Below are 25,800 nucleotides of genomic sequence, written 5' to 3' on the forward strand. Positions count from 1 at the left end.
TTTGTGAAAAATTTTGAAAACTTTGCTGGGACACAAATTCAAAAAAATTTGCACTATATGCACTGAAAGACATGGATATGACTCAAATAATAAAAGTATATAAAAAAGCTGAAATTTTTTTTTTAAATTTTATGCAATTTCAATATTTTTATTCTAATGAACAGAATTTCGGCATAAAATATTGTACGTCATAAAATTATTCTCACTAAATTTTTGTCATTCATCATATATTGATTTACCAGTGTCCCACATGTTTTTTAAGCAAAAGATTTAGAAATTTTATTGTCCAGCGTAATAGCCTGAGTTACCACCTCATTTTGGTTAATCTTCTGGTTAAGAAGGGGTTAAGTAACCTTTTAATTCATTTTATTATCTTTTTATATACTGAACTATATGTTAACCTTATTAATTTATAATATAAAGGATAGAAAGACCTTCTTACTTGACGGGATTTAGACAAACTCTGAACCATTTTGCCCATACATTTTTTATCCGTTTTACATTATCAATTTTGAAGTTTCAGAAACGCACTAAATGCTGTTTAAATATGTTTTTTTTTCTAATAAAAAGGAAATATTTCATATTTGAAACAATTTTGAGCAAACCCTAGCATTTAAAAAAATTTGGAGATATTAGGAAAAACATTAACTCTAAATGTTTTTTATGAGACAGTTTCTTAACTTGCAATCCTAGTCTTGGGCTATGGTGATGATCTAGCATTCATCCTAAGTGATGGCCTGAAAATGAAACACAGACTAAAGTAGCGCAATTTAAATTAGAGGGCAGATATTGTAATTATTATCTATCCTCTATACCACATCACCCAACTTTTTGTGAACTTTTCCGGCTCGGCAACAGTGGGGGGCATTACCTTAGATTGGATTCTGAACCACCCAGCCTTTATATAAAAGAAAAGAAAAGTCACTGTTGGAATTTTATTTTTTAAGTTTTTTTTTAGTTTTAATAACAAAATACACACAAAATTCAGTTACAGTGATGTATAATGAGAAAAAAGAATGTTTCTGTAACAATAAAAATTTAAAATTAATTTTTTCAAAAGCAGTAAAAGACATTGCGTTTTATAATTCAATTAAGTCTGATTATTTTAATGCAATACAACAGAAAAGTAATCACTTCAAAAGTTGAAAATTTAGTTTGTCTCAAACTTTTCAAATGAATGAGTTATAATAGTTTTAATAATGATATGTACTATACTTCTATGAGAAGAATCCACACCTCAGGTGCAAAAGTAATTTGGTGGGGAAAAAAATCAGGTTATGAAATAGTGATTACAAAGTCACCTCCTTGCATTTCTTTGCTACATTTTAAAAAAACTAGGCAAGGCCTGTCTCAAAGTTGCCTTCCCACAACAGCTTGAAAGCAGTCTAGGAGAATCTGAATTAATAATATAGTTTCCTTGAGTGATGCCACATGCCTGATCTTGTAAATGGGATCCGTAAAGATGATCTTTATCAAACAAGAATAATTGTATTAACTTGGTTATGAATGTGAAACTTATTATTTTTAAATTTACTATCTAATACCAATTAGACTATTTGTTTTATTGAAGGTTGCAATACAGCTTTCATTAGAAGTTTTATATATGAATGGAAAGAAACAAAATTTCAAAGAAAATTGTTAGAAAATGTATAAGTTACTTTAAGCTATTGAAAAAAAATTACATACATGATTTTAATTTTACTTTTACCTAATTGCAGTTTAGTGATAAAAAAATATTCATAAAAAAGCTTTTATTGACTAAACACATATTTAAATCTCATAGTTAAAAGACAACATTTAATTTCTCTGAATATAAAATTGATTATTGATTAAGAATTTTTTGTCACCTCTGGTGCAAAGTTGAAACAAGACAACCTTAGATCCTTCACAAGGCCTAAATATTTTTCAAATTTTATATCATATAATGGGTGCAAAATTCATGACCCTTTGATATATCTGAAAAATCCATGAAGAATTGTTATTTAAGTTAATTTTTCTCAGTTACATAAATGCAATAAAGAATAATAGAAAGAAAAACAAATTATTTGGTCTGTAAAATATTGCTCTGATTTTTCTAACAATCTATATTGTCTTGAAGAATATTCTTCAAAGCATATACAGAAATTTCTAGGAATATTTTGTAGATTTACTTATAAACAATTTAAGTAGAAGCAGTTTGTAAAAATACATAAAAATATATGCAGAGAGAATATAAGAGTGTTTTGTAAAAAAAAGTGAGTTAAAAAAAGTATGTGCATTGAAGATCACATATTAATGTATAATATTAAAGCGTGAAGAAAAGAAATACTATTGATACCTAACAAATCACAATTGAGAAAGACAGGACTGAAGAAAGAAATTTAACCTGTTTGATTGGTAAAGGAAACGGAGAGGAGTTCAAAAGTGTTTTGTTTCTTCCTTGCTAATTTGTGATTTTTAATTTGTATACATTTTGTAATTCATTTTTGATAAAGATTGATAATTATGGAACACTGTGGGTTTAATCTTTTTTAATGAACTTTGTAAATTTTTTTAATAGGTTCGCCTTATAGAGCTTTAATTTCAAGTGAAATCTTGAAGTTACAAGAAGAAGGCTTTCTCCACAAGCTCAAAGAGAAATGGTGGAAAAATCCTTCAACATGTAAAGACGATGATAAAAAGCCTTCTTCTGCCAGTGAATTAGGTTTACCTAACGTAGGTGGTGTTTTTGTTGTTCTTTTGGCTGGGTTAGGAATGGCAGCGATAATTGCAGTTTTTGAATTCATCTGGAGAACAAAAAAGATTCCAAGAGATGAACGTGTAAGTCAGAAAATGCTTCTTTTTTTTTAGCTCTATGTTTCAATGCGTTGCTTTTTAATTATGTGACTGCAAAATTAAGTAGTCCATAAAAATGTATAAATTGTGCTGTACAGCTGTAAGAGTACAGCTGTACAGCACAATTTATGCATTTTTATGGACTACAGAGTGAGCCGTTGCTCAGTGGTGTCAGAAATTTCCTAAGATGAGCCGTTGTTCAGTGAGTGATGTCAGAAATTTCAAACCACCCATTTCTGCATTTCAACTCACTTGATCTTAATTCGAATATACTCATACTCGATTGATACTAGCAAATTTTTTAATAATTTTTAAAAATTGCACCTAAATAAAGAAAAAGTGAATTTATTTTATAGGTAAAATTTTTAAATATTAAAATTTTTTTAAAAGTATTATTAAATTTTTTAGTATTAAATATGATCATAAATAAGGCTATTAATATTTAAACATTAGTAAACCAATTTTTGCCCAAAACTATTTCTCACAATTTCTTGCTCATTATTAAAAATCATTCCCTTTTTGTTGGATTTTATCCTGTTATTTTTCTTTATTTTACATAATGATTAATTTTTTTTTTGCTCTTTTAGGATTTTTGCAACAATCTAATTTTTTACATTTGCGAATAGGCTTTTTTATTTATTTTTTCTATTGAATTAGTAAAGTTCGTTTGCGATTAATGTTTGCTGAAATATGGAAATGCACTAATATATTGCATATCGAGCTTGAATTAAATCAATACACTGATCATAACCTAATGAGGGAATCCAATTAATTGATAGAGTTAAAATAAATTTATTTTGTTTTTCATTTCATATTTATATAATTTGAAGTGTGATAATAATTTGTTACTTTATTTAAATACAAAATTTAATAACAAATTATAATACCTTGCAATAAATGTCCATACACTAAAATGTGATGGTATAAAGAAAAGAAACATGTTAAAAAAACTCACTTTTGTGGCTAGGATTCCCCATGCTGTCAGTGTCATTATTAATAAATTGTACAAAATAAGATTGTTTGATACCCCCTTAATATTTAGGGCTTTTTTTAACTAAAAACAAAAACTACTTAGAAAATTGCTAGAAAAATTTCAAATTTTCAAGTTATTCAAATCGGTTATTAAATACGATTTATAAAATAATATTATAAAATATTTATAAAATAATAAAAAAAATTCTTTAAATTTTTTCTGTGCTTTAAATGCTCATATCTAATTTTTTCCAGTTTTAAAATTAGTTTTTTACTTATCAAGAATTGCTCTAAAATTTTGTTTAATTTTGTTAAATGTTTTTAATGTTTAAAAAAATTTTTTTTTTTTTTTTAAATAAAAATATTCATATCAGCATAAATATTTAACCAACATTTACAAAATTTAATGCAATTACTACAAATAACAACCAAAGTAATTGATGCAAGTTACAAGCTTATTGCTATATTTTCTGAGAAGAATGTGTAAGAATACTCGTTTTTTTCTTCTTACTTTATTGCCAGTGTTTCAAACCTCTGAAAGCCTTAAATTTTATTGCTAAGTATGAGAATTTACATGATCTAAATACTTATAAAGTTATGAAATTATCCTCTAAGTATTTGAGAAATTTAAAAAAATGTCAAGAGCTGAAAGTGTTTCTACCATTATTGTAGGGTAGTGCACATTAGTACACTACAATACACTGTAAATTTTTAAACCAAATCTAGTAGCAGTATTTTGAAGTTATTCAGTTATGTTCTCTTAAAAAATATTATGTAAAGCTGCTAAATCATATTTATCAAAATTAAAAAAAAAAAAAAAAAAAAAAAAAAAAAAAAAAAAAAAGTGCGGTAGATTTAAATTTTTACATTATCTAAAACTTAAAATATTATTGAAAATTTTTCGTTAACGTTTTACACTATATTGTAAGTTTGCATAAAAACTGAGTTTATCCATGGGCACTGTAAAGCCTAGCTATGCCTCTGAATGTGATTATCAAAATAGGTATCATTAATACTTATAAATTATAAGAGTAAATAAAATTATTTTTCTCATTCTTCATTTTATGCATTTGTAACAAATTATTTCTATTGCATGCAAAGCCTTTCTCTTAGTGACTCAAATATAAAAGGTAAGAAATGATTTTGTCATTCATTCTTAAAACCTAAATTACTTATTTCAAATTCTATGATACAAGATAGTCTGTAATAATCACCCTTTAATGTTTTTTTTCTATATTTTTTATAATTCTATAGCAAATTACTATTTTTAAACCTAATATTTAATCCTGCAAAACTGTTTAAAAACAGCACTAGTATTGCTGGCGCTATGGATGTCTAGTAGATTACACTGGGGAAAGAGTTTCTTTTTTTGTAGTATGAGATTTTTTTTAACAGATCTTAGATACTTTCACATTGTTGATTTCAAGTCTGAAATTGGTTTCTTTCTAAAAGTTACAGTTTTTATGCAATTTCATAATATTGTCCAGACAAGGATTTTTTAATACTCAGTCGAGTGTCTATTAAGTGTTCTCACTTCGTTGTTTTGCACAGCATAGTAGGAGGAAGTTGATAATACATTTCAGTTTATGATGCGCTAAATTAAAGTTTTATGGTTTATGCCTTAAGTATTATTTTCAAAGGAGCAGACAAGTATATATATATATATATATATGGCTACATTACTATACGCTCTTTATGAGCTTGTACATTCAGACAAAAAATAAACTGAACTAAAAATACCATTTTGAGAAAAATACGTAAATTTCGGAACAAAACTAATATCAAATCGAAATCCGTACACCTGAATTAAGTAAGATTAAGTGCTTGTATAAACTCAACAAAAAATTTATTCCTCAGTGAAATCTATCTTATTATAGTAAAAGGAAAATTAAAATGTGCAGGATTCACTGCAAAAAGTATGCTTTTAGCAGTTGTGTTTGGACAAATTAATATTTTTATAATATTTTACTATAAATTTTCTTATTGCTCATTGTGTTACAAACTATGTTAACAAACTATGTTTACAATTATTTTAAGAAGCTCCTGAAACATTAATGTGGCCCTTTGATTTAGAATAAAACTTTTTTTGTGTACAGTCCCCCCCCCCCAAAAAAAAAATATGGAACACCCTGAATAAATTTTTGATCTAGTGATCAGATCTTCATGTACGAAGACTCAATCTTAATGGTTGGAAGGGGTGATCTCAAACAACCTAATTAATTAATGGAGACAATATATCGAGTTATGAAATCAGACAAAAATATAATTTCTCTGAATAAACATTCCTTTTTTTGACAGATTTTACTGACCCTCAAAATATGGGGAATTAGCTACAATCTTTGAAATATGGTCTCAATAGTTTGATCAGAAGCATGATTGGAAGTTTGGAACCCTTAGTGTTAATTTTACACTATGCATGTTTCGTCATAGCTTGAAAACTTTTTAAGCGAATCAATGAAGCAATTATAAAATTTGTTTTTCAAAGATAATTCCATGCAAAAAAATAATTTTTTATAATTATTTATAATTTTCTATTTTATTTAATAATAGTCGAAAAAATTTTGAATTATAAGGTGTAAAAATTTCTACATCATTTTAAAGAATGCAATTTGATATCTCAAAATAAAAAAGTTGAACAAAATCCGTCGAATAGCTCGAGTTATTGAATTTTGAAAAAGTTGCGTTTTTAAATCTGATTTATTTGATTTTAAAAGTATTATATATTGTATATTTGAGGTCACTCTTGTGATCTATTAAGTTTGAGTCCTTGTCCATGAGGATCCAATCATTGGATCAAAAGTTATTTATTATGTTGCTTTTTTTGTTTACTATATATTAAAGTTTTGATTTTATTTACTTTTTACTTTTAGGAATTAATCAACTTTATTTTTAGTCATTTCTTTTTATTGTAAATATTTCAAATGTTGCATTTTTATATGTATGTTTAAATTGAAAAATACAAGTCTCAAAGAGTATCAATTTTGTAAATTCATAATTATTGTTAAATATATTGGCAGTGTAATATTAAATGTAATATTTTATGCGCATTTAAAAAGAATGGAGATTATTCTCTTAATAATATGTTTTTGTGAAGAACGATCTTTGGTATCTTGAGATTCTTGAGTACCTTTTTAAGATATTTTTAAATTAATATTTGTTTAATTTCAAATCGCAGACATAAAACTCATTCTGTTTGTCTTTTAGTATCAGTCTTTAGTTTCTAATCACATAATCAGAAGAGGTAAAAAACTTGTAGAAAACCATTTCTCTTCTAGCTATGTTGTTTGAAATGAGTATTTATATGTCTACCAACAACTATTAACATTTATAACACACATTTTTTGTAAGAACTTTGTTAAGTAAATATAGATGTTATAATCCACTAAATGAAGTGGAAGTCATGGTTAATTTACTTTCAGTGGTAAAAAGAATAAATAAAATATCCCAATTTTTTTTCTTCTCTGGCTTATAAATAACCCTGGATAACTTAGAATTATAATTAGTTTATTAAAATTAATAAAAAACAGTATTTCTTCATATTTTAAATTGCTAACAACTTTGTAGAAATAAAAAAATAAAATAATAAATAGTTCAGAGCAGTCTCTAAAATAGGTGTTTAAATAAAGTTATGTCTATAGAATTGCAATTAGGATCTTATGCATTAGATCCCAATTGCAATTGCAATTAGCAAGGGTTGCAGTAATGAGGAGCTGTTAATACAATATGTTATATATATTCATTTCTGTTCTTAGTAAGCAAAAATTTGAATTATTTTATTAATACAATATATCTATTTCTAAAACTTTCTGTATTAATAGACAATAGTTAAATTTATTATACAATATCTCTATAACTGAAACTTCCTGTATTAATAGACAGAAGCTAAATTTGTTGTACAATTTGATTATAACTAAAATTTCCTGTATTAAAAGATAGAAGTTAAATTTGTTATTCAAATAGTCTCTAACTAGCACTTCCTTTATTAATAGACGATGACAGAAAATTAATTTTTTATGCAATAAGTTTATAACTTACACTTCCTGTATTTATAGATGGAAGTTAAACTTTTTATATAATATGTCCATAACTTACACTTCCTGTATTAATAGACAAAAATTAAGTTTGTTATACAATGTCTTTAATACTTCCAGTATTACTAGACAGAAATTACTTTTGTAATCAAATATATTTATGTATGACACTTAAAGTATTAATAATTCTATTTTTTTTTATTAGAGAATGATATTAGCAGAAATGCTAAATGAATTACAAGATATCTGCAGATGCCGAGGTTCAAGCCGTCCGGCCCCTAACTATTTGGATGGGGACTTCACTCCAGCTAACACAGAGAGTGGTTTTGTACTTCATTCAACCACAAGCCAAGACTTTCTCTCATGACTGCTAACTACATTGTTAGATTGACTCTGTATTTTAATTTCTTTTATATTTACTTGACCAATGTTTGACTGCATTAGAAACATTCACTACTTACAACACAGTATTCCATTTTAAACTACTCAAATATGAACTGAGATTTTTTTAAAACATTGAAGCCTTGTATTCAATGTATATTGAAGTGCAATATTTAATACAGTACATGTAGAATTTCAATATAACCTGCAAATTAAACATAAATGTAAAATTTTAATTATAAATAAAGTTTTGTGAAAGTTTTTAAACAAACTTGACTTGATTTTTAGCATGGACATTTATTTTATCAATCGTACACAATTTTTATTTTATTTTACATAAAGTGGTGTCTGGCTTGTGGAAGTGGAGGAAAATTTATGCTTCCATACCTTGCTCAAAAATATTAACAAATAAGTGTTAATGCCTTTCATTTTTTGTTTTCCATGCTAAAATATTAGTTATTCTCCTTCCAGGTATAAAATAAGGCTGGGTTTACTTTAGAGGAGATATTAGGGTAGAGATAGTCAGTCTATTGTTCAGGTTCTGAAAACTTGTTCAAAGATGAACTGGTAAGGGGATCACCTCTTTGGCAAACAATTCATATCTTGGGGTTGCATTGTACAGGAATATTTTGTCACTATTATGGCAGCTGGTCACGAAATTGTTGCAATTTAACCTCCTGGTCCTCAATGGGTTATTGTGGGAATGCTTTACTTTAAAAAATAGTTAATAATACATATATATTTTATTAAATTTTTTTAAATTTTTCCAAACAAAATTTTTCCAAATTAAAATTTTCAAAATTACAAGGTTACAGAGTTGAACACTAGAAGTCGTAGACCCCAAAAATTGGAACAGCTGTTCAACGACGGTCATAAAAATATTGAGTTGAATTTTTGAAACATGTTTTCCTAAAATATATACATACCTTACAATGGGGGCCTGTCATATAAATTGCGTGATTATAATTAATCTAATCAATGCATAAAATTTTATTGATATTTCTTATAACAATAAAAAAATTTAAATAACAGGACAAAGCCCGGGATATCCTGGTTGGTAGGGCACTGGGCCCATGTCCAAGAGCTCGTGGGTTCGATCCCAGATGGCCGAAGACTCCCCGTGTAGTAAATGGTGATTGATGCACGTTAAATCTGTCGAGTCGCAAAGTCCTCCATGTTCCCGTAACAAATCAATACCTCTGGGGGTACTGATTCAGGAGTCTCCTTGTCTTCTGGATTGGTTCAAAATTACAAGGCTACGGAGTTGAACATTAGTAGTTGTAAACCCAAAAATAGAGTCAGCTGTTCAGCGACGAATAGGAAGTAAAAAAACAGTACAACTAAACTAACAATTTTTTTAATGTTATACATAATATAATGATTTATTTACTTAAATAATAATATATTATATATATTTATTATTTAAATATATACACATATATAATATATATGTATATCGATCCCTACACGGGTGTACAATTCATCTTTTAATCAACTTCTTTATGGTTTTAGTGTTATTCTCTGATATTTATTTATTATTATTCTGATATTTAATTATTATTTATCTGATAGTATTCTCTAATTATTTTTTCGATGGAAATAAAATATTTTGTTTTATTTTTAAAACAAATATCAATATTGATACATGCTCTACAAATGGGGGTCCTAGTTTTTCTGCTGCAATAATTATTTATTTAACCAATGCATGCAATTAAAATTTTAGTGAGTCACCATAAAATGATAAAAGTATTTAAACTTAAATAACAAATTTTAGTTTCGTTATTTGTCTTTATCTAAATTAGTATTACAAAAATTCCATATAAGAATATACTATGTACCTGTTGTTTGACATATTGATAGTTCTCACTTATTTAACATTTAATATAAAATATATATGTAATAGTTGGGTGAATTGCATCATCTACTTCCTCATTGAAAGGCGCCTGACTGTCCATGGAGACACAATGTCTAGATGGGAAAACTCCCGAATATTAAATGAACTTAACTCTTTTCTATAGAGCAATCTAATTTAGAATTCATTCTGGTTCCTGCAACACTGCGTGTAGGCAACTCTCACCGTTCATGATATCACTGTTAAACTTCTTTCTTTCTTTTTTTTATTTTTATTAAATGTTAAGTTTCATTATTAAACTATTGTCTTTTTTTTTTCTCCCTTGCTCCACAAGCCCCTACAGATAATGGGGGCTCGCGTCGGTGATGTAAAAATACAAAGCTAAACTCATGTTTGTGAAAATTGCAACACCATGAGGGACTTATGTGAGTGAGCTGAAATTTTCAGGAAATGCAAAGTAGAGCATAATATGCAAATGCTTAGAATTTCAGACCCGTAGCGCATGCGTATGCTGAGCAGCGCCCTCTGAACTGCGGATGGATCCGAATAAATAGACGGCTGTAGCGAGGCGTGTATGGTTATCGGTAGAGTGCCTGTATTGAAAAGAGTGATGACAATATCCAAGAGCGCATGCGCTGCCGTCATATTTTTGTCCAAAGGGGTTGCCAGATGATACACCGAAATTGGCGCCACTCGCTCATTTGGTGTTATTCTGAAGGTTCTGTTATTCTAAGAGTATATACTAAAGTATCAATAATATAAACTCTAAGATTGGAAAGCACATGATATTACAGATTTTTTAAGAAACATTGTCTAGCATCTGAAATTGTTCGAAAATTAACGTCAATGAAAAAAAAAAGACTTATGAAAAGACTTCAGCTTTTAATAAATGCCTTAAATAAAATATAAAAATTAATAATGATTATGCCATTTATTTCAGAAACAATAATTAATAAAACAAATTATATAATTTATTATTATTTATTACTTTTTCAGGAAAAAATTATCACATATTCACCTGAAAATGTATTGTTTATTTCAACAAATTGTAAACAAAAATTTCCGTAATTAGTTGAAATTTAAAACAAACTAGCATTTTATACAGTTGGTAACGAAAAGTAAACAAATGCTACTCTGTAACGCGCATTGTAACATTGTAACGCGCCATCATGTCAAAGTAATATCGCCAAACTCTGCACTTCTGAAGTTTTGATAAAAAGATGCTCAAATCTTAAAGTCCTAAAGTAAATCTTAAGTAATTTAGATAGAAATTATGTGTATTAAAAGTAAATACATTTATTCTTATCTAACCATTAGTTATTTCATCATCTTGTTCTCTTTACAATGAGATAAGCATAACTTTATATGCACACAAGTAAGTGATAATAGGGATAAATTCGAATAACTAACAACTATCCAAATTTTCTGCCATAATTTTAACATTTACTGTACTGTGAAGTTTCTTATTGAAAAAAAGTAAGTAATGAACTTATTACATGCATTTATTAATACAGAACATAAATTTTTTGAGTCAGATAATTTTCACTCCGTGCAATTCCAATGGCGAATTTTCCACTCTCGCCTCCGGCCGTAAAGTTTTTCTTTCCACCAATCAGGAATCGTTTCTCCCTTGTCCACACTCTTTTACTCTAGTCACTCTAGTTATCGGTGGTTATCTGCTTGTGGTAACGTTAGCTCAGACGTTACTTATGCCTCTTCGACGAAAGAGAGCGAGATTTCAACAACTTACGGAGTTTGAAAGGGGGAGAATCATCAGCCTTTGTGAAGCTGGATTGTCTCATCGTGCAGTAGCCGCTCGTGTGCAGCGTAACAGCAGCACAGTGATGCGTATTTGAAAGCAGTGGACGGACGAGTGTCAGACAACTCGGAAATCCGGGAGTGGACCAAGAAATGTCACGTCAGCTCGCGATGATAGACACCTGGTCCGCATGGCGCTGACAGGCCGTACGGCTCCCTCTAGACAACTGGCAGCACAGTGGTCAATAGCTACAGGTGTTTCATTGTGTGCTTCATTAATTCGTAGACGTCAACTGCAGCGTGGACTGCGCGCAAGGACTCCTTTATACAGGATCACCATCACGCTAAACCATAGCCACCTGCGGCTACAATGGGCCAATCAGCATAAGGACTGGCGTGCTGATTGGCAGCATGTCGTGTTTTCTGACGAATCCCTCTTTAATTTGTGGTACCATGATGGCCGCATTCGTGTCAGACGCTATGCCTGTGAACGCCACCTTCCGGAGTGCATTATCAGTGGACGAATACCCGGAGTTATGGTCTGGGGTGCCAGAGCATATCATGGACGATCTCAATTGCTACGAATTGTGGGTAATCTGAACAACAACCGTTACATCAGTGAAGTTTTACAGCCCCAAGCTGTTCCCTTCCTTCAAGCCTTGCCAGGCGCTGTATTTCAACAAGACAATGCCCGCCCTCATATTGCTAGGACTGTTCAATCCTTCCTTGCATTGCGGCAGGTACAGTTTCTTCCTTGGCCTGCGTATTCCCCAGATACGTCACCGATTGAACATGTGTGTCATTTCGTTGGCCGATGCCTCGCTCGTGATCCTCGTCCTGTTGCTTCTACAGACGAACTTTGGGTACGCATACAAACTATATGAAATGCTCTTCCTGAGACAGATATTCAAAATTTGCTTGACTCCATGCCACGTCGTGTAGCAGCGCTTATTGCGGTGCGTGGTGGCTACACAAAATACCGATTTCGATCTCTTGTTATTGTTTGTTTGCTTTGAAAGTTTAATCATTTATTTGTACCACTACCACTCAACTGCGTAGTAAATTTCATTCAATTATGACGATTCCTTCATGGTGTTGCAATTTTCACAAACAGGAGTTTATAATTTTTTAACTTGGGAAATCCAGTGTAGGGGATATGAACCAAATTTGTGGACTAAATGACTTTTGAAATCCCGTGCAGGGGATACTGACCATATTTATGGAGCTAAATAGATTGCAATTCTACTCTCCTGTAGGAGCAATTGATTAATATAACAATTCAAATGGAATTCTACTCTTGTATAGGAGTAGTAGATTTATTTTAACATTCGAGCAAATGTTGTCCAAAGAAAACTGTGTTAAATTCCGTCTTGAATTCGCCGTGAAGATCAGCAGTGATCCTTCAATTTGCCGAAAAGAGCAGCAGTAAGATCCTTGAATTTGCGGAGAAGAGTAGCAGTGAGATCCTTGGATTTGTCGAAAAGAGGAACGTGATCTAATCATCTGGCTTGAATCAGCCTTGAATATGAAATGAACTTTAGCTCTTTTCTATAGAATAATCTAATTTAGCATTCATTCTGGTTCCTGCAACGCTGCATGTAGGCAGCTCTCATCGTTCATGATATCGCTGTTAAACTCACTTCCTTCTTTTTATTAAATGTTAAGTTTCATTATTAAACTATTGTCTTTTTTTTCTCCCTTGCTTCAAAAACATATATAATAATAATAATAAATAGCTACACCTTTGACAATCGTTTTTAAGAAAACTCAGTTGTGTCAATTTAGTTTTAGTCAGTTCATTTTGTCTTGAATAATAAATGAACAGTAATAAATCTAAATATAAAATTTCCTAAATAAATATGAATATCCAAAAAATTGTTCCTATACAATAAAATAATAAAAAAATAAAGTAATAAAAAAAATATATATTCTTCTGCTTATAAATTTTATTTAATGACAAAATTTATCAAAAGATATATTTTTTTTTATCCAAAAATTTATTCATTATATTAAAGTACAAATTAAAATATCTAGTTAAATTCGCTTTAAATTATTAAAAAAAAATTCATTTCAAAGCATCCAATATAAATTACAGAGTGAAAATAAAAAGCGATCTGCTTACAAATTATTGGCGTAAAAATAATGCACCAAATTCGAGGCACATGCTTCATCGAAAAAGCTGTAAAAATATCCGAAATTTTATATCAGTATAAATTTAATTGTAATGAAAATACCTATATATGTTAAATACATTATAATCTATCAATTTAAATAAACATATAAAAAATAGTAGCTAATTTACAAGTTAAAAACCAACTAAATTCATTCTATAACATTTCATGCTAACATATAAATTGCAAACAAATGTCTAAAAACGAATATAAAAGAATAAAAATCTTATTTGTGAAATGCAAAAATACTCCTTTTATGAAGTTTTCTTCACTTCCGTATGCGACCATTTTTAATTGAATTTTATAGTTCAAAATATAGCTCATCAATTCACCTCCATAGCAAGAGACTGGGGATAGGATTTACATGAGGGAAAATGGTTCCTGAATCACGTGACAACGTTCTTTGCAACGAGGGAAGAGGGACTGGTTCTCTCTATGCAAATCATTCCTCTAAGGGGTCTACAGGCCCAGACCCGAAATTCTTTAGGGTCTTCCCAGAAGCCTGAAAAATTAGAAAAGTAGGTAGGCAGGTAGGTAATTTATTTACGTCGCACTAGAGCTGCACAATGGGCTATTGGCGATGGTCTGGGAAACATCCCTGAGGATGATCCGAAAACAAACCATCGTAATTTTGATCCTCTGCTGTAAGGATGACTCCCCTGCTTTGGTAGCCCGACGACCTGCGCGTGAAGTTGAGCACTTAACGATAGAATAGTATATTACTAATTTTGGTAATCTTTGAAATATTTTTAAAAAATGCTTTCGATATTTTGTGTGTAAATTTTGGAAAATAGAAAGAAAAAAAGATGAAGTTTGGTCATCGTCAATTTGATGCATTCCTTGTTGGGTAAACTTTGATGGCTGCTTGTTTCTAATTCTATAAAATTTGAATGATCCATCTCCTTTTATTTAAATTAATTGGGATTTGGTCTTTCTAAATATTTATCTGCAGATATCTGTAAAACACTAAAACATTTTGGGTGGTCAGATTACAGAATTTGTTCCTTTTTCCACTGATACATCGAATCTTCAAAAAAGTTCTTTTTGGAAACTGTCTTAAAAATTCCATTGCTTCCTTAAAAAAAATTTAAGTAACTTTTTTCCAACATATGGCTTTATTGGAAATCAATCCATATATTACTGGCAGCATGTACAAGAGCGAGAATATGAGTAATATGAATACATGAACAATAAGAATACACAACAATTTAAATAGATGAACAATAAACGAGAGCAGTGAAAATTAAGGATGCCAAAATTAAAGTAAACGACAGTAAAAGATGTCAGACAAATGGAGACACGAAAGTCCTATAGGGTATTCATTATGCTTCTAGCATCCCAATATAACTTGAGAATATCGCCACTTTAAAATATTTTTTCATTAGTAATTTTGTTTCAATTTAACTGAATTTTTTTTTATATATTTTTTTTTTCTTTCATTAATTTTACTAATTTTATTGGTTTGGTTTATTGGTACAACATGCATTTGCAGGCTTCTGTGCTCAATTAAGGTTTATAAACCTTTGTCAAGTAGAAGGACATCGCAAAGAATACATCTAGGGTTACGGCGGGATAGGATCCTGCCACGCTTAACAGAGCGTTTTTCGGGCTGTACAGCTCGGCCAGGGAGGCTCCAACCTACAAATTTTAGATTATTTTGCTTCTTTAATTTTTGAATGGTTACAGTTTAAAAGAAATTCTTGAAATACAGCTAGTGAAATATAGTCGCCCGGTCACCACTGGGGACCTTTAAATATTGAGTGGCGACTATATTTCTAGTTTTTTATATTTTAATATTTATAAAAAAATATCTGTCTAAGAGTTAAGCCCAAGAAATATACATCCCCTCCCTTATCTTTGCCTTGTCCGGTATTCCTCTATTTTCTTATAACGCCTTTCGAGATTCGTGAGTCGTAATAATTTCGTTTTATAAATATCAGAATTTTTATAATTATTTAGAAATCCATAACTGCTACAAAACAACATAAATTTTAATAAAATCGTGAAAATCGGAAGAACATGGTAAAGAAGCTGATAAATCATTACATGATTCAAGATTCGTGAGTGGTATTAGTTTAGTTTTAAAAATATCGGAGTTTTTAAAATAACTTTAAATTATTTTAGAATCCAAGGGTGAAATATAAACACATGAATTTATAACTAAATTGGCGCAAATTGAAATGTGTAAAAATAATTGCAAAAAAACCGCATGGATCTGCACAAAATCGAGCTCGTCAAAAGATGATCACTTAAATGCGCGATTAGAATTTTCCGAAATGTATTAATTTCGCATTTAAAAATAAATAAAATGGAAAAATGAGTTCGATTCAATTTTATTTGAGCAAAATAATTACAAGAAAGTTTTATAACCACATCAATTGCTTAATTTTTGATCAAGGTACGGGATTTCGGAATGTTCCTTCGAAATTGAAATTCTTTCAGACCTTTTGATGAAGTTTCGTCCCAATTTAAAAATTTGCGTAAAAAACCCCGCTATATTAAATCTTTTTAATAGTAATCGCGAATTTTCTCATAATATTCAAATTTAATTGTAATACTTTGAAATTACTCATAGATTTTATTATATTTTGATATTTCTTGTAAAAAAGTTGATATATTTTATTATGTTGAAATAAGTATTCCAAATGTATGTAGGGGAGAGTCGGGTACCCCCACCCACAGTCAATTTCATATGTATAGAATATTTTTTTCAAGTCAATGGGCCACCGGACATTAATTGTTGTATTAAAAAAAGATTATTTTCAAAGTTTCAAGTATTTATGCAGCTGTTAACATGGTAAGCAATAGTTTTGAAAATATGTTGAATACAGTAGTCATGAAATTAAGAAAAATTGGTTGAATGTTTCGATTAAACTTCATTTTAATACTAAAAAAAATAATTTTTTCTATACATACAGCATTGAAGTATGTAGTCTTAAGTTTAATTTGCACAAGGAAAGAAGTTTGTATGTAAAAAATTGTTCGAGTAATTACAAATTTACAAAAAAATTGGATTTCGGGTAGCCCCGCTCACATGAATGTCGGGTATTACCGCCCAATTTTATTTCGTCGATAAATGTACGGTTGCAAAGATTATTATTTTATTGCTTCAAATTTGAATGTTATATGCATTTTTAGCAACAAATATATGTTTTAATATTATATGAAACATAAATTTATATATTTAAAAATGAAAAATTAAATATTTTTAAAATGTAATTGATATATCCAAATTAAATTTAATATCAAGAAATCATAAATATTATAATAAGCTATTTGCTTACTTATTTATTTTCACTTATTTGTGAACGAATCAATCTACAGAAGCATTTGAATGCAATCAAAATACAAAGTGAATTTGTAATTTTATAAGAAGTATTTTATACTAAGTTTATAAGAAGAGATCAACCAAATAAGTTTTTATTGAAAAACAACTATTGTTATTAATTATTGTTACTTAAATTAAATTATTTTCGTTAAATATTTAATATAAATATATATTAATATTATAATATATTAATATACATTAATAATGATAAAAAGTATGACATTTGTTGTTATTAAATGATAGAATTCACTAAAAGTATATAAATATGTAATAAATAAAATAATTTTGTGATAAAAATGATAAATGAGGTTTATCTATTGTCAATACATTGGTCATTCTCATTTACACCTGAAAAGATAGCCAAAAAACACAATTTTTGTAACTGGGCAGGGCTACCCGATACATTTTGAAAAGAGCTGAAAAACACGTATTTTTAAATTTCTATTTTTTTAAGTTTAACTATTCTTTTTTTGGTTTATTCTTTTTGCATTATTTAATTAGATGATAAAACAATAGAAACATACAAAAATGTTGATTATTACTCAGTATTATACAGAAATATAAGCAATACTCCTTAAGTGAGCGGGGCTACCCGACTCTCCCCTATTTGATATCTATGCATGATTGTATTAAACAAAATTTCAAATTTAGAAGAAGGGGAAAAAACGAGATGAGTTACTAATTTACTAGATATTTTTACTGACTACTAGAAATTTTGGCTGGTTAACCGCATTTTTCGAATTTTTAACGCCCTGTGACAAGATATAATATTTTTCTTACAAAGAACAAAATTTTTGTAATAAAATTTACATATGCAATAAATAAAAATGCAGAAAAAAATAGAAAAAGACACGAAAAAAAAAAAAAAAGACACAGCGCTACCTTTTGGAAACTTTTTCATCCAAAACTCTGAGAGAACTAACTTTTCTCCTATTGCATAAATTTCTGAAAGAATTTTTTTTTTAAACATAACTTTTTACTTGAAATATTTTTTTAAAAAAACCATAAGTCCAATTTCAAGACACTTGCCGCAGAAATTCATTTAAGGAAGAGAAACTAAATTTTTAACTAATTTTTAACTAGAAATCAAAATGTAGTAAAAATAAAGCAGATTTTTTTTTTTTTTTTTTTTTTTTTAAATAAGACATTGAATTGAAATCTATAGTTCATTAAATACAAAAAGTAGTTTCAACTTTTTTTTGCTAAAATGCATAAGAAAGTTTCGTCCATAACAAAATCCTTTGTTTTATAAACAATTTGTTATTATTATTTTTTCAAATAAATTTCCCCCGAAAAGAGTTATAGAAGTTTTCAAAAAGTCATAAAAAGTTGGAAAACAATTCATAAAATAGCATAAGATAAAAATATCGAGAACAGTTTGCATTTATTTCAGACTCGTCAGAAATTGATGAAGCATTATATCATAGCAAAGAGTTATAAATATTCGCATTGTTGAACAACAATTCATAAAATAAAGTAAGATAATAGATTAAATTCTTTTTATATTTCTGTGCTGTGTTGTCAACAATTGGTGAAACAATATTTATCATGTCTGTATTTATCACAAAATTGAACCCAACTTATTTTCCTCTATGTTATCTTTAAATTTGGATAAACGTGATGGAAATTTCAAATAAGAAAGTGAATAAATTTTTTTTCTCTGCAGTAGGTTTTTAAAATTGTATCTAGAGTTTAATACAAGAAGTGGCCGACATATTTGGGAAGAGTGCCACTATCTTTAAGAAAAAGTTATTCATGCCACTCTAAAGTAAGAAAATGTTATGCATGCCACTTTTGTATTTTCTAACATGATTAAAAACATAAAAAGGTGGGGTATGTTATTTAAAGGCTGATTATGGGATTTTTTTTACACAAAAGAAACATTTTTTTTTCATTTTACTCTCAGTGGTGGAGATTTAAAAAAACTATGTAATGAGTAAAATAAAAGGTTTAATATCAAAATAATTTTCTCTTTTTACAGAATCTATTCTTTTGAAGACAGACATTTTATTTTATAACCGTCGTCGAACAGCCAACTCAATTTTGGGTTTACGACAACTAATGTTCAATTCCGTAGCCTTGTAGTTTTGAACCCAATCTAGAAGACAAGGGAATTCCTGGATAAAGTATTGGGAGAAATTTCCTTCGTGGAGAACTTTTTGATGGAACTAACCTGTATTTGTGTTACAAGGAGAGGAAAACCACGAAAACCTCCCACGCTTAACCCGACAGCAAGGAGACTCTAATCCAAGATTCTTCTACCACTGGGGATATTTTACGTCAGCACTGTGGTCAGTGCGAGCCGGGGGCAAAATTCGTATCCACCGGCCACCGCTGGGATTCGAACCAGATTCACTTCTCTGAAAAGCGAACGCTCTATCCCCTTTCAACCTAAATTTAAACCTTTATCAACCTAAATTTGAAGTACTTTCAAGTCAAAATTCAAATGAGCGGGACATATTTGAATCGCACATCATTTCCTTAAAAAACATTTGAGGATTGAAAAATATATTTTTTGGTATCTGACGTATTACTAATGAATAACATTTTATAGATAATTAGAAATGCTTATATATATATATATATATATATATATATATATATATATATATATATATATATATATATATATATATATATATATTATGCGTGTGTGTTATTTCATTGAATGAAAAAAGAAAGATAAGCCATTCAATCAAACCTCACCGAAATTTTCACCCGAAATGCTAAAAAAAATAAAAAATTGCTCATTTATTTTTTGGCAAGTTAGCATTATTAATAACCTTTATCCTTATTACAAAATATATTCTGCTGACATTTTGCCTCGAAGAACAAACATTTTATGAACGTGGAATCATGATATTGCTAGAAAGATAACAAAAGCTATTGGATATGTAAAACGTTTGCATAACTTATAAAAATATTTATTCACTATGAGAAAATCTATTTTCATTTTCATATATACATATGAGCGAAATTACTTTCCGAACACCCCTCTAAATATTTGTTTAACTTACGCGTCAAAATTTTTTATCATCATTATATTATCCAAAAATGGATGGATTGTGTGCTACATGGAATAAAGCAAAACACAACGTAATGAAAGCATAAATATAGTTCAGAAATGTACATAATATAGTTCTGTTCTCTAGACAAGAACCTTCTACTAACATTCGATGTTTAGACACTGTGGAAGGTTCTTGTTTAAAGAACTAAAAATATCCCTTTTTGTGCTTTATTCATGTTATTTTTTGCCTTATTCATTATTATACTAAATAATACGACATAATAAATAAAAAATACTTTTGACGTTGAATTTATTTTGGATAAACGAGTTTTAAGATTGTGTGAAGAAACTTTTGGATTCTTTTAAATAATTCTAGAGATGCCGTTTAAATAATTTTTAAATGCTCTCGTTTTCAACCCCTCTCATAATGAAACTATCGGTATCCTATTTTTTAGATTGTGTCTTTAGATTGTTATTTTAAGGGTAAAAAATCCAAATTTGTTTAGAAAAAGGTATATTTATCTAAAAAAAACCTGTGTCTTGTGTCTGATATAATAACTTTAAATTTTATCCTCATAAATTAATAAAATTGTATAAAGTTAAATCTTAGAATCACGGAAATTACAATCTGAAAATCGATCACTATTTTAAAGGAAATATTTAGGCTTAGTTTTATCCACTATGTTTTCTGAAATTTTGTTTAGCTATTGAAATATTTATAAAGAGTTTCTATTTGTATCAATCTCGTGTTTCTCTTTAAGTTATCACGAAATAAATAAATGTTTTAGGAAGAAAAATAGGAATCGATGGTAATTTCATCATGTGTTCACGTATTGGAAAGAGGAAATTCGCTTCGATTTTTCTAACAACAATTTGCATACATTTTGAGTTGAAAACTCTACATTGAGCGTGAATGCACGCATTTCATTTTGGTAATTTGTTTAATACAGAAATGGTAAAAATGCTTCTTGAATAAAACATATTGAAGGAAACTCTTTTATTTAGTACTTCGTTTTTTCATGTTTTTCGAATACAATTGCATAAATAAAATATATTGGAAAAAAAAGATTTTTGATTATAATATTTATTCAAATGGATAAATAAGGATTTATTTTACCGCTCTTGATTACGACCCCATTAAAGACCATTATAACGACGTATAAAGTACGTTTTGCTATTCCATTAACACAATGTTATTTTAATGTCTTTTAGAACGTCAGAACCATTTATTCCAATATAGTGATTTGATTCAGAAAAGTTTCAAATAAATTATTTAAACCAGTATTTCTTTTGTCTTTACATACACAATGAAACGCTTAGAATCCCTTTTGAATAAAGTAACACTTTAATTCTTAGCTTCCAATAAAACTTTAATAATTCGTTTTAGATAATTTCATTCATTTTAGCTTATGAAAAATAAGGTTTAATTGCGTGAATTAAATAACAAGTTAAGAACACCCAAAGCGCATGCTATCTAAAGAGCCAATGTTCCAACTCTTCTATCTAATCTTACTCCATCATATCATCTTCTTACCTTATCTTTAAAAAAAACTTCTGCAGCTTATGACAGAATTGATTCACAAAAAATCATGTTCACAGAATAACGTATAATATCACTCTCACAAAATTTCTGAGCTATTTAAATTATCACTGGTTGCATAAGAAAATAAAATTTTAAATTGATACAATTCTCAAAAATTAAGGTAAAAAAAAGCACACACATTGAGAGTTAAAAATTTATATTTAGGTGAGAAGGAAGCAAAAAAAAAAAAAAAACGTTCTCCTGATCCGACGAACCACTAGGGAGAAATGCATGCTCAAAAATATCAAAACCAATTTGATTGTCTAATAATCGCTTCTCACCTTCTTTCTGTTTCCTTCAGCATACAAACAAGTTTCAAAGTTTTTAAGCCCGTTTTCTAAAAAGTGATTCGTAAGATGTTGATAGCGTTTCTCCTTTTTAATCACTTACATATTAGTTTGAGACCCTCAATGTTTGACTTTTTTTTACTTTACTTTTGAGATACATTCGAATAATATATATGAAGGGTCATAATCACGGAACACCCTGTATAATCTTAAAAAAATATTTTTCACCATAACATATACTTTGCAAATGATGATTAACAGTAAAAAGCAAAACGCGTTTCCGCAACAGCCCGTTGTGGGCCATGGGGTCAAGGCTCCTCAATTTCTTCATGATCAACGGCAGAATTGTGGAAATGCGATTAGTATTGTGCTCAGATCACTTTTACTTCCCAGGCCAGCTGGTACCCATTGACCTGATGCTGGGTGGATTTCAAGACGCCACTGGGGATTGAACCTCAATTTAACACAATGACAATTCAGCACCTTAACCACTGAACCATCGAGGCTCGATGATTAGCCACGATGGCTCGATTTTTTGAGAATGATGATTAGCCGTACATATTTAAAAAAAAAAAAAATGCTTCATCAAAAGAGTGGTCCAAGCACCATCTTGTTTTGTATGGCTTTGAAAAATTTAAATTAATTTTTAAAGTTTACTAGTTGTATATAACAGATCGGTTAGAGCAGTGGTTTTCAATTTATTTCGGCTATGAAACCCTACATGATCGACCTTCATTTGATGGATCCCTGATATGGTAAATAAAATATATTGGCATTTGTGAAAATATTAACCAAGGAAAAAGACAACGAATTTATTTGAAAATAAGAAGAATAAATTTTTTTCATCGTTTTATTTATGATAATATTAAAATTATATTTTATGTCAGACAGCTTAATTTGTAGAGCAACAGTTAATCTACAATTTTTTTAAAATTTAAATGCTGAAAATAAATAAAATGAGTTGAATTATGGTTTGCTGTTTGGAATGAGCTCATGAACATATTTCTTCATTATTGAATTTAGCTCTATTATTTTGGATTGAAAAGTTTGATTTGAAATGCTAATGTAATTTTTATATAAATGCCATTTACATTATTTATTCAATGACTGCTTGTTTTTTTTAATCCCCTACATTTAATTTAAATAACTTCATTAAAATAACCAAAATATTAAAAAACAATGAATTATTGATGAGACATAAATATAATTACAGATTACGAAAATCACAGTTGATTAATTAATGTCCTAACCTTCGAAATTTCTGTGACCTTTCCATGGAACCTTAGGGTTCCCCGAAGCATCTTTTGGGAACCTCAGTGTCAGAGAATTCTGATGACTTCAATTTAAAAAAAATCCCAAAATATGGTTATTTTTTTTTCTTTCTTTACCTCAAGATTACCCTAACCTTTTCAATAGTTCAGTCTTATTTGAAATAGATCTTTACTCTTTATTAATCACGTATATCATTTTCTTACGCTCAACTGCTTTTATTTCAGTTCTTCCTTTATTTTTGGAAAATGAATATTTATAAGAGATTCAATGTTGCTTCAATAATCGTGCGAGCAAAAATAAAACCCAGTGGTCAGTTTTAGCTCTTTGAAATGAATAGGAATTTTTGTTAATGTCCGTGTTTTAAATTAGTGGATTATTTGAGATTTCAGCAATAATAACCGAATTGATATACTATAAAAGATTTATCGAAAACTAATTTTATTTCGTAATTTCTTTAATAAAAAATTATTTAATAAAACGAAAGTTTTTTAAGTTGCTACGTTAGAATATTCCACTAATTTGTCCGTTTTAGTCTAATTAATTATCTGGTTTTAGGAAATTTTAGTAAGATATTTATTGTTTTTTCAAAGAAAATTTAGGGAGAAGGGAAACTGGTAAAAAAAGATCAAAAATTGACCTTTTTTCAAAATGATATAATTTCGTAAAATTTATTTTTCTTGTCATTATTCTTGCTTTATAATAGTCATAAAAACCCAACTTAGGGAATAGACTGCGCTACGTATTGAACATAGTATTAATATTTAGATGTTTTTTTTAGAAAATATCGAAACTTTTTTGTCAAAAAAAAATGCAATTAGTTATTTTTATCTTAATTGTAAAATATAAAATAATAGTTTAAGCAACTAGTCCGCAGTCTGTTCCTTAGGCATATGCATAGAAAACATTCATGCAAAATTTCAAGTAATACAAACTAAAATATTTTGAGGAAAAGTACAAAAAAGGCATTTATCAATGAAATAGCCAAAATAAGAGAAAATCATCATAACTTCTGTTTGATTTGACCTACAGGGGAATATACCAATAATGGAAACACTTCTATATTAATAAATTTTCTTCATTTTTCTCCAGAAACACTGTAAAAATCATTTTATAACTTCAGAAGTTTTTTTTAGATCATGTGTTTTTTAATGCATGTCAATAAAGTTTAAAGCCTCTAGAAGTTTGAGGGACAGACATTAAATTACAAACCGAAAATAATGTTTTTAAACACCCTGTGCCAAAAAATGTAGCAATAGATTGGTAACTTGGGACAATTATGTTAGTTATTATACGCAATAACTACATAAAATTTCATAAGCTTAGTTTAAATATTTATGATGATATATTTATGATGATATGAACATTTTTATAAAAAAAAAGCAATTTTTTTTCCCTTTGCGTTTTTCTTGCCAGATTTTTAAAAATATTCCATAAATTAAACAAAATTTTTGGAGCAATTTAAATTTAATTTTAAAATTATTGCTATAAAATTTGAGAAAAATTCGTTTGAAACTGTGTAAGATAAGAGTAATTGAAGTAGTTCTGTACATGCGCGAGAAAAATATTTATTTTACAAATTTAGTTGTGAATTGTATTTTGCAACTAATAAAATAAGTCTGATTTGAATATCTCTAAATTTTTAATGGTCTCATGCAATTTTCTAAGTAGTTTTCGTACTTCTTAAAAGAAAATTTAAAAAAAATGATAAGGGGTTTTCCACATATTTCATTTTGTACTACTAAAAAAGTTTTATTAAAAATGTCACCGGTATTGTTGGGGATCCTCCGACATAAAAGTATCTTTTTTTCCTTATTAAATCATATTTTGGTGAATGAATGTTTCTGGTAAGGTATTATAATTTGTTATTGAATTCTGTTTTAGGATACAAAATAATATTTGTAGTAAATCACTTATCATTTTGAGCTTTCTTTTAAAAAGTACGAAAATTACTTAGAAAATTGTTTGAAACTTTTTAAATGTTTAAGATTTTTAAATCGGATTTTTTTCATTTGTCGTAAAATACGATTCACTGCAAAATTAGGAAAAAAAATACTAACTTTTTCCGCTCATTTGCAGTATAAAACAACTACTTTAATTATCCACACCTTGAGCAGTTTTAAATGAATTTTCCTCAAATTTTAAAGTAATAATTTTGTCATTGATTTCAATTTTCTCCCCACAAATTTTACTTAATTTTATTAACCCCTTGACATACGAAGACGTCCGGGACGTCATTTGTTTCTTATGTCAAAACAATAATTGACGTTTCTCAGACGTCTTCAACACAGAGATGCCAACTTGCTCCAGCAAATAAATATTTTAAAGTGGTAGTTTAACAATTGAAT

At 28.7% G+C, this 25,800-nt stretch overlaps 1 protein-coding gene across 5 annotated transcripts in view; it reads left to right on the plus strand.

The window, feature by feature from the left end:
- LOC107453363 (glutamate receptor ionotropic, kainate 2) overlaps positions 1–8,469 on the plus strand; it is a 51,341-nt gene extending 42,872 nt beyond the window's left edge. For 4 of the 5 annotated variants that reach the window (XM_016070168.4, XM_043041143.2, XM_016070170.4 and 1 more), the window contains 2 exons: positions 2,540–2,799; positions 8,023–8,469. In XM_016070168.4, the coding sequence (XP_015925654.4) occupies positions 2,540–2,799; positions 8,023–8,184 (422 nt within the window). In that variant the 3' untranslated portion in view covers positions 8,185–8,469. Of the gene's footprint in view, positions 1–2,539; positions 2,800–4,887; positions 4,917–8,022 lie in introns of all 5 variants that reach the window. The other variant, XM_016070169.4, reaches the window with a different exon arrangement.
- Positions 8,470–25,800: the final 17,331 nt, after the last annotated feature.

Source organism: Parasteatoda tepidariorum, chromosome 12 (assembly GCF_982258835.1).
Source record: "Parasteatoda tepidariorum strain Cologne lab strain chromosome 12, Ptep-v5.0, whole genome shotgun sequence".
NCBI lineage: Eukaryota > Metazoa > Arthropoda > Arachnida > Araneae > Theridiidae > Parasteatoda > Parasteatoda tepidariorum.